The sequence below is a fragment of the Spinacia oleracea genome, chromosome 5 (genome assembly GCF_020520425.1).
Source record: "Spinacia oleracea cultivar Varoflay chromosome 5, BTI_SOV_V1, whole genome shotgun sequence".
Lineage (NCBI taxonomy): Eukaryota > Viridiplantae > Streptophyta > Magnoliopsida > Caryophyllales > Amaranthaceae > Spinacia > Spinacia oleracea.
Window position 1 is genome coordinate 32,471,145 of NC_079491.1, and position 9,845 is coordinate 32,480,989.

The following is a 9,845-nucleotide window of genomic DNA, read 5'->3' on the forward strand; positions in this document are numbered from 1 at the left end:
CGTAAATTGCAACCTTTATCACGTTACATAGAGATTAAAGATGGAGAAAACTCTATAATTTCTCTCTTAGAAAAATTAGAACTTTAGTTAACAAATAAGAAGAGGTAATAGTAGACTACATTTGTACAAATTAATTACTCGGTTTTGAATACACGTATGAATTTTTTTTTTTTATATATAAAAACTTATGTTCTCCAAAACTAACGGTAGTGAATAGGGGTGTGCACATGTCTAAAATCGGACCGGACCGAAATCGGTTGGATCGGTGGACCGGAATTTTATGAATTCACGGACCAATGACCGGACCGGAAAGAATCCGGTCCGGATCGGACCCGGACCGGAAAATTCAGTTCCGGTCCGGTTTTGGACCGGTTTTGACTTGTTTTTTATAATTTTTGCGATTTACAATCTTACACTCAATTTTACAATTTTATCTTTTTACAACCTATATTTCTCTTTAAGTATCTCATACGTCACATCATGAGCTTAATATAAAGGTGATAAAGGTCAATGACATATAAAAAATATCCAAGGTGATAAAGGCTAGTGACAGTAGTTGGATTCTAATTATTCATTCAATTAAAAGAAAAAAGACATCTAAGAAGATTTGAACCCATAACCTACCATTAATATGTGAAAGAATTTCCATTTAAATTACATAACTTTTATGTTAATTATATCAACTACACTTTTAATACAATGTATTTTGAAACCACAAAATAAAGACTAAAATGAATCTAAATAACGGTAAAATCAATGCACATTAATTAATAAAAAGTTGGTAGGAAGTGCCCCTTGTTCGATCCCCCACAACAACACTTGGGAGGGGACTGAAACATATCCACCCAGAGCTCTCCCTGAATATAAACCAAAGGATAAACCGGGTGCTAACACCAAAAATATCAATAAAAAAAATGTTTATCACAAAACTATTATATCCTCAATTCATCTAAAATCTTAATATTTCAATAATTACATGCGTTTAAAAATATTAATATCATATTACATGCAAGGACCGATGACCACCATCGCCTATTCCCTCCACCAAAGTTTTAGATCTAAAGTTTTGATGTTTGATTCAACAATTGTCAAGTCCATCAAGCCCTTTATCATATTGTCTCCGTTTATGTTAGAAAATCTCTACTTTGATTTTAATATGTGACACATCACCCGACACATCAAACCTATTACACAAATAATTTATCGTAACTTGCAACCTTTATCACGTTACATAGAGATTAAAGATGGAGAAAACTCTATAATTTCTCTCTTAGAAAAATTAGAACTTTAGTTAACAAATAAGAAGAGGTAATAGTAGACTACATTTGTACAAATTAATTACTCGGTTTTGAATACATGGATGAATTTTTTTTATATATATAAAAATTTATGTTCTCCAAAACTAACGGTAGTGAGTAGGGGTGTGCACATGTCTAAAATCGGACCGGACCGGAATCGGGTGGACCGGTGGACCGGAATTTTATGAATTCACGGACCAATGACCGGACCGGAAAGAATCCGGTCCGGACCGGACCCGGACCGGAAAATTCAGTTCCGGTCCGGTTTTGGAACGGTTTGGACTTGTTTTTTATAATTTTTGCGATTTACAATCTTAAACTCAATTTTACAATTTTATCTTTTTACAACCTATATTTCTCTTTAAGTATCTCATACATCACATCATGAGCTTAATATAAAGGTGATAAAGGCCAATGACATATAAAAAATATCCAAGGTGATAAAGGCCAGTGACAGTAGTTGGATTCTAATTATTCATTCAATTAAAAGAAAAAAGACGTCTAAGAAGATTTGAACCCATAACCTACCATTAATATGTGAAAGAATTTCCATTTAAATTACATAACTTTTATGTTAATTATATCAACTACACTTTTCATACAATGCATTTTGAAACCACAAAATAAAGACTAAAATGAATCTAAATATCCGTAAAATCAATGCACATTAATTAATAAAAAGTTGGTAGGAAGTGCCCCTTGTTCGATCCCCCACAACAACAATTGGGAGGGGACTGAAACATATCCACCCAGAACTCTCCCTGAATATAAACCTAAGGATAAACCGGGTGCTAACACAAAAAATATCAATAAAAAAAAGTTTATCACAAAACTACACTAGTAGAAAAAACCCCTGTTGCACCCCCCTTGTTGCAGCGTACATGTATTAATACGTTTCAACAACCAGTCGGTCAACGCGGGTCAAACCATTTAAAGGGTTGTTGCAGCGTACAATTTAATTGTTCCCTGCAAAAAAGTTTGTTGCAGCGTACATTTTAAAAGCCCCCTGCAATAACCCTTTTTGTTGCAGCGTACAATTTAAAAGCCCCCTGCAATAACCGGATAAAAAAATTTCAAAACAATTTAAGCCGCATCTCAATTTTTTTTCTCGCGGTCCTTTCTTCTTCCCTTGCCTTTCCCTGCGTCGTCCCCTAAAGACAAACCCTAAGCCGCGTCCCTCAAAATTTCGAACACTCTTTCTCTTCGTTCCTCTGCATCGCCGGCCACCACCTCCTTCATGCCGACGCTGCTGGGTGGTTGCGATGGTTATTGCGTTGTTGTGGTTGATGGTGTTGTCCTGCCTCCGTGCTCGGCTTTCCTCTGCTTGTCGCCGCCAATAATGGTGGCCTACCAACACAACATCATTTGTAACTAATTGGTAAATTGATTTCAATTTTTCCCTCAATTGTTTTAATAAGTTCTTGATTTAAAATCCCAAAACCCTAACTAATCGATTCAATGTTTTTTTCCCCCTTGCTTGCGCCGCCCGTTCTGGTTGTTGGGTGACTACTAGCTAGCGCCGTCCAATTAGGGTGGGGGATTAGATCTTACAAGAAAGGCTTCGTCGGAGATTCCAATTTTATGCCCGCCAGGGAACTCGGGGTCGCCTCTCTCTTCGTTTGAGCCGCCGCTACCGCCTTCTTTGCCGCCCTTAACGCCTCCGGCATCCACAGTGTGAGTTTGTTTATCTCGTTTCTTTCTTTTTGGAGTAAAATGTTGGATTTTTAGGTCAAATTTCATCAATTTGGGAATTCTGGAATTTGTTTTTAGTGAAAAATTGATAGTTTGCCAATTGGGTTTTTGATTTACATTGAGAATGATGATTTGGGTTGATTAATTGAAGGGTTTTAGTTTATTGTTTCAGCTATTTTTAATTTATTCTTATTAATTTTGTATTCAGGTTTAGTATGCTTGTTGATTGTTGTTTTTGGAAGAATTTGAATGCAAAGTTGTGAGATTTTTGTATTTAGTTTGTTGCATTGTCAACTTAGTTCTCATAGCTCAAGTGATCTTAGAAGAACATGGGTTGAATGTAGTCTAGGGGATGACAAGTGACAACCACAGTTTAGTATTTGAATAATCAACTAGTCTCTATATCGTGATTTGGTGACTCTTGAATCTGATTTTAGTCAACTCACAATTGAAGTACTATCCAACCTGAAAAATTGATGTACTGATAGAATGATAGATATACGTGTTCCTTATAGTTCTATGAATAACAAGAATTATATGGGTCAAGTTCAACGCAAAGTATATTTTTTTCTTCAATTTCTATACAGAAAATGCCTTATTTTTTTTTAATGAAGGCTTGTCAATGTATAGCTTTGCTTCTAATTTGTGGTTTGCTTCAATGTATAACTGAACATAAAGGAAGGGGTTTAAATATAATCATACTACTATGGTGCTTTATGTTCAGTTGTATACTATCTGTAGTTCTGTACGGTTTACAGTTCTTTCATTGAGTTAATCTAGTAGCTCGATCATAATAATTGGCAGAGACTATAGTATAATGCTAGGGATATTTGTATTTTGGTATTGATGTTTTATACATTTGCAACATGAGAGGTGACATGAATTCAATAATGATTTTACATGCTGTAAGACATCTAACCCGGTTTTCCCCAAATCATATGTGCTTTCACATATTGACGAGAAGATGAGGGGTAAAAAATAGACAATGTATACAAAAGCTATGACGATTACAAGAAAGCTATTCACGGTTTGCTCTTGTTTGGTGGAGAAACTGTAAATATTTGTTCTCCTCTCCTGTTATGTTTGTATTGATGTGTTTCCTTATTGCGGCTCAAGTCACTTGTAACAACTATATTTCTGGAGCAGAATCAATTGATAGTTTATGTTTCTGTTGACCTTTTCTCAGACAATTGAACATGAAATCCATCTGGAAACTGTAAGCCAGGGGTCCGAACTATGTTCCCTCCTTTTACTGGATTCCACCTGAGGTTGAAGAAAATAAGTTAAATCTTCCCTTTTTATTTAATATGCATGTTAATTTTTGAAAGTGAGCTTCTACCTGTACTTTGTAACCAAGCAGTGTAGAAATACAGCCATTTACACCTTGGTAAAATCTGTCCCAACACAAAATCTCATGCCTCCACCGAAAGCCATGAAATGTTTGGATGCACCATTTATTTCTCCTCCCTATACACAAATAAATTTCATGTTTATTTTTTTGTATTTTAATAAAGTAATCTAACCAAAATTTTTTCCTCCCATCTTTTTTCCTCTCGTGAATGACAGAAATAAGAAAGTTTGATACATACCTCCCATCTCGATGGATTAAAGTCAAGGGGATTTTCATATTTAGCAGGGTTTAAGTGTACAGCTGGAGGACAGACCATGACACCCCAACCAGCTGGAATGGTGTAACCTACATCAATCAAAATTCTATGTTAAGGTATGCATTTGAGTATAAACATAACATTGACATAAAACACTTTAAGTCCATAAGTTTTGTAATGATGGTAGATGCATACCCTTGTAGCTGACATCTTTCAATGCTTTTCTAAATATTCCTGGAACTATATTTGCCAGCCTAACTGTTTCATTGATAAACTGTAATTCAAACTGGTTAGTTAATCAACACTATTTTAAGAAGGATCATCAATGAATTTGTTTTGTGTGGAGGCATTCTTAACGAACCTGAAAAGTGAATATCATTGATTTGTATTCACTCCATGTAAGGTGAGAATCAGGATTTTCACGCTTCTTTAAAATCGCCTCATGCTCTTCCTGTCAATTTGGTACGGTGTCAGTATGATTTCGATCAAATAGAAGATGCAATAGTGAATATGGATAATTTAGACATTTTTTTTGCCTCAAAGGTTATTTACCGTTAGTTTTTGTAGCACCAGAGGATAATCTGAGAGATATTTTAAGGCTACGGTTAAAGCCAAGGAGGTTGTCTCAAAGCTAGCTAAGAGAAGCACAAACATCAAGTCCAAAGCAATTCCCTCTGTTAGTAGTGTTTCCTCCTTTGCCAGTTCCACTAAGACATAATCATAAAAGTCGGTGTTCTGTTTTCTGGGCATCATTCTTCTCTCTTGTAGCATATTTTTTAGCATCTTCATTGCCTTCTTTCTTCCCTGTGGCCACAAATTTTGCATTTTGTCACTATACATTCATGTATGAAAAAACTAAGACATTTGTATTTAAGACTATTAGGACATTGTCATTCGTTTCTTGAATGTTAAAATGTGATATTTAATTTGTATTTAATCTAATGTTTAATTTAAATTTCTGTTTTTGTAAAGGTCTACACTCCGAGGATTGCGCCTTATGCGAGGAATTTGATGTGGTTCGTGAGCAATGGGCTAAGTTTTTTACCAGCAAGTATTTATTATTGGCTTTAGCGCGCTTGATCGAGTTGGTTTAGTTGTTATAGAATAAATTTTATATTAAAATGTATGTTTATGTTGAAATTGGAACATATATTTAAATGTAATATGTGCACTTTGGTTTTGGGATATATAGTATACAAAACTCCAGTTGTTGTTTTTATATTTGTTATACAGGTTGCGTTATTCTATTATTGTTTTGACAAGTTTCTATATTTGGTGCAAGGCACTCTAGGTATCCCTAAACAAAATTAGAATTTTCCCGCAAAAAGTGCTTTGTTGCAGCGTACATATATATTGTACGCTGCAACAAGGGGAAAAAATTTCGCAAAATTCCAGACTTGTTGCAGCGTACAAATAAATGTACGCTGCAAAAAGTTGAGTCTTTTGCAGCGTACATATATATGTACGCTGCAACAAGTCTAAATTTTTGCCAATTTTTTGGCACTTATTGCAGCGTACATACATATGTACGCTGCAAAAAACCCCTTTTAGCAGCGAACTTTGTACGCTGCAACAAGTTCAGACTTGTTGCAGGCACTAGTGGAAAAAGGGTCATTTGCATCGCACTTTTAAGCACATTTGCGTCGCACATCGTGCGTGGCAAAAGCTCTCGACGCAAATGACTAAAAGTCATTTGCGTCGCACATTTGTGCGACGCAAATGAACCTTATTTGCGTCGCACATTTAGCTAATGTGCGACGCAAATAACTTTTCAGGCATGGTGCTGAAAAGTCATTTGCAACGCACATTAGCTAAATGTGCGACGCAAATAAGGTTCATTTGCAACGCACATTTAGCTAATGTGCGTTGCAAATGACTTTTCAGCACCATGCCTGAAAAGTTATTTGCGTCGCACATTAGCTAAATGTGCGACGCAAATAGCTTTTTAGGCATGGTGCTGAAAAGTCATTTGCAACGCACATTAGCTAAATGTGCGTTGCAAATGACAATTTTAGCGCCAAAAAATTAAGTCATTTGCCTCGCACATTGAGCTAACGTGCGTTGCAAATGACTTATTTTTTTTAAAAAAATATTCGTTTTTTAATATTTTAGTTGGAAATTCCGACATGATCGTCTTTGAAATTAGACGCTTCATTCCCAATACCGGGAATACATTTATAATTAATACCTGTCACTAAAGTTTACAACGTAATTAACGTTCCCAATAAAAGGCAATTAAATTCGTCATAGATCGATCAACCAACATGTTACAACAAACATAAAATTATTACAACAAAGGTACGTAGCTAGCTAGAGATCAAGTTCATATTACAAATTAAGCTAAAAATTCGACATTGTTCATGAAGTAATCTGCCCAAAAATCTTTCACCTCATTAATCTCCTCCGGTGAATAGGGCAATGTTCTTGAAAAATCCTAAAAAAGTGTAAATAATTCAATTTATCAACGATTGATCAATATAATAGTTTTGTGTACTTCAATTTATTATATAAAGTACGTAGTTTATGAGAACATACCTTAGTAAGATCTTGACTATTACCATGATTCATTATTATGTCGTACATAAAACGCATGACGTAGTAGCCACAATCTAGTGATCCCGGTTGTTGAGCACACTAAATGCATTAAAATAAATAACACAAGTAAAATTTCTATCACATTGTATGTTATAATTTTGAAAAACTTATTTCTTAGGTAAATAATAAACTAATTATATATATATATACCTGTGCTGGAATCCATGTTAATTTAGTTCCCTTAGATTGTCCACCTAGTCTCTTGTAACTCCGAAAAGCACTACACATTCGATAAAATATGCAATTATATATACTTTGTTTACACATGTAAATGCAAAGAATATTTTACATGTAAGTGCAATTATATACTTTATTTACACATGTAAATACAATTATATACGTAGTAGTCACATTTAAGGCTAATTGGGTCGTTCTAGGTCATTTTTAGGCAAAAATGATGTTTTCGAACCCAACTTTGAACCAAAGAACCTAAGGAATGTTTTCAAACTTATTACACGTCTCATATGCATAGTTATAACTTTCTAAGGCCCTTTACAATCTATTATTTCACATTTAAGGCTATTTGGGTCGTCCTAGGTCATTTTTAGGCAAAAATGATGTTTTCGAACCCAACTTTGAACCAAAGAACCTAAGGAATGTTTTCAAACTTATTACACGTCTCATATGCATAGTTATAACTTTCTAAGTCCCTTTACAATCTATTATTTCACATTTAAGGCTAATTGGGTCGTCCTAGGTCATTTTTAGGCAAAAATGATGTTTTCGAACCCAACTTTGAACCAAAGAACCTAAGGAATGTTTTCAAACTTATTACACGTCTCATATGCATAGTTATAACTTTCTAAGGCCCTTTACAATCTATTATTTCACATTTAAGGCTATTTGGGTCGTCCTAGGTCATTTTTAGGCAAAAATGATGTTTTCGAACCCAACTTTGAACCAAAGAACCTAAGGAATGTTTTCAAACTTATTACACGTCTCATATGCATAGTTATAACTTTCTAAGTCCCTTTACAATCTATTATTTCACATTTAAGGCTAATTGGGTCGTCCTAGGTCATTTTTAGGCAAAAATGATGTTTTCGAACCCAACTTTGAACCAAAGAACCTAAGGAATGTTTTCAAACTTATTACACGTCTCATATGCATAGTTATAACTTTCTAAGGCCCTTTACAATCTATTATTTCACATTTAAGGCTATTTGGGTCGTCCTAGGTCATTTTTAGGCAAAAATGATGTTTTCGAACCCAACTTTGAACCAAAGAACCTAAGGAATGTTTTCAAACTTATTACACGTCTCATATGCATAGTTATAACTTTCTAAGTCCCTTTACAATCTATTATTTCACATTTAAGGCTATTTGGGTCGTCCTAGGTCATTTTTAGGCAAAAATGATGTTTTCGAACCCAACTTTGAACCAAAGAACCTAAGGAATGTTTTCAAACTTATTACACGTCTCATATGCATAGTTATAACTTTCTAAGTCCCTTTACAATCTATTATTTCACATTTAAGGCTATTTGGGTCGTCCTAGGTCATTTTTAGGCAAAAATGATGTTTTCGAACCCAACTTTGAACTAAAGAACCTAAGGCAAAAATTTTGGCAAAAATGGCATTTTCATATGCATACTTTACTTACTTGTTTAGTGGCTCCTTAATCATCAAATTTCTCTTCTTCTGTTGAGAATCAAATATGTAGACCTCACGTTTAGACAAGCAAAGAACTAAAAGCATCCAGTGACTCCTACATACAAACAATAAACGTATGTAGTTAGAAAAAAAAAAGTTAAATTTATAACAATCAATTAAAAACGAAGTTCAAAGTAATTTTCATACTTTTCGTAGTATGGACATAAGATGAATGTCTTAGAACTAAGTGCACTCATGGACCTCGTGATGTACAATAGAATTCGATCTGCATCGGACTTTAACATGGTGGCCGAGATCATCTCCGGGCACATGAATCCAATACTATTGGGGTGACAATCATCGTGAAAACACAACTCACTCAAAGCCCTATAATATAGAGTGTAAGAACGTTAAGACAATCATAAAAATCAAATTTAGGGGCAAAATATGAATTTAGGTAACTCACGTAGCAAAAACTTGTATTATTGATATATTGAGCCATGCTCCCGAGAGAAGTTGATCGGTGTCTTCAACGGTGACACTAATTTCAAAGTCCTTTTCCATATTGAATGTCCTTTTAGTGCAATGTACCTTAACGTGCTCCCCTTCTTTTAATCCCAACATCATAGTTTTCATCACATTGCACTTACCACTCAAATTTTGCACTTTATAATTTTCAAGGAAATAGGTTTTTGATTTAGTGTTGGACGCTTTTGTTCCACTTCCCCCAACCACTATCTCTTTCCCTTTGTTCCCTTTCCCTTTAGGCTCTTTACTTGTAGGCTTGTTTACCTGAGGTATGATTTTCAAATAACGATATACATATTAGTGAGCATACATGGTATAATAGTTCTACTTCAAATTATCATGCATATGTTAGTTACCTCCTCATTCGTAAGCGACACCAAATGTTTTGGCCACTGAGTGAAGGTACCATGAGCTTGAGCAAGTTTCTTAATATATTGAGAAGGCACGGGGACGGGAGCTTCTTTGTACGCGGGCTCAAAATCATCAACGCTCACTTTCACGTTATCGGACGTGACGTCGTTGTGGTGATCAAG

The 9,845-nt window shown here is 34.9% G+C and overlaps 1 protein-coding gene and 1 pseudogene across 1 annotated transcript; both read right to left on the reverse strand.

The window, feature by feature from the left end:
* Nucleotides 1-3,517: 3,517 nt before the first annotated feature.
* Nucleotides 3,518-5,437, reverse strand: LOC130461408 (cytochrome P450 87A3-like; annotated as a pseudogene).
* Nucleotides 5,438-6,900: 1,463 nt separating this feature from the next.
* On the reverse strand, nucleotides 6,901-9,563 carry LOC130461861 (ubiquitin-like-specific protease 1). The gene is made up of 6 exons (XM_056830099.1): nucleotides 9,251-9,563; nucleotides 8,992-9,171; nucleotides 8,795-8,899; nucleotides 7,343-7,412; nucleotides 7,133-7,231; nucleotides 6,901-7,031 (listed from the first exon to the last, which is right to left on the reverse strand). Exons 1-6 carry the CDS (start codon nucleotides 9,418-9,420, stop codon nucleotides 6,933-6,935), a joined length of 723 nt encoding a protein of 240 aa, XP_056686077.1. The 5' UTR covers nucleotides 9,421-9,563; the 3' UTR covers nucleotides 6,901-6,932.
* Between the last annotated feature and the right edge of the window lie 282 nt (nucleotides 9,564-9,845).

Excerpts from the sequence above, each read along its gene's own strand:
- LOC130461861 (XM_056830099.1), bottom strand. The coding sequence starts at position 9,420 with ATGAAAACTATGATGTTGGGATTAAAAGAAGGGGAGCACGTTAAGGTA. Across the intron at positions 9,172-9,250 it reads ATAATACAAGTTTTTGCTAC|GGCTTTGAGTGAGTTGTGTT; the intron begins GTGAGTTACCTA and ends TCTATATTATAG. Across the intron at positions 8,900-8,991 it reads TTATGTCCATACTACGAAAA|GAGTCACTGGATGCTTTTAG; the intron begins GTATGAAAATTA and ends GTTTGTATGTAG.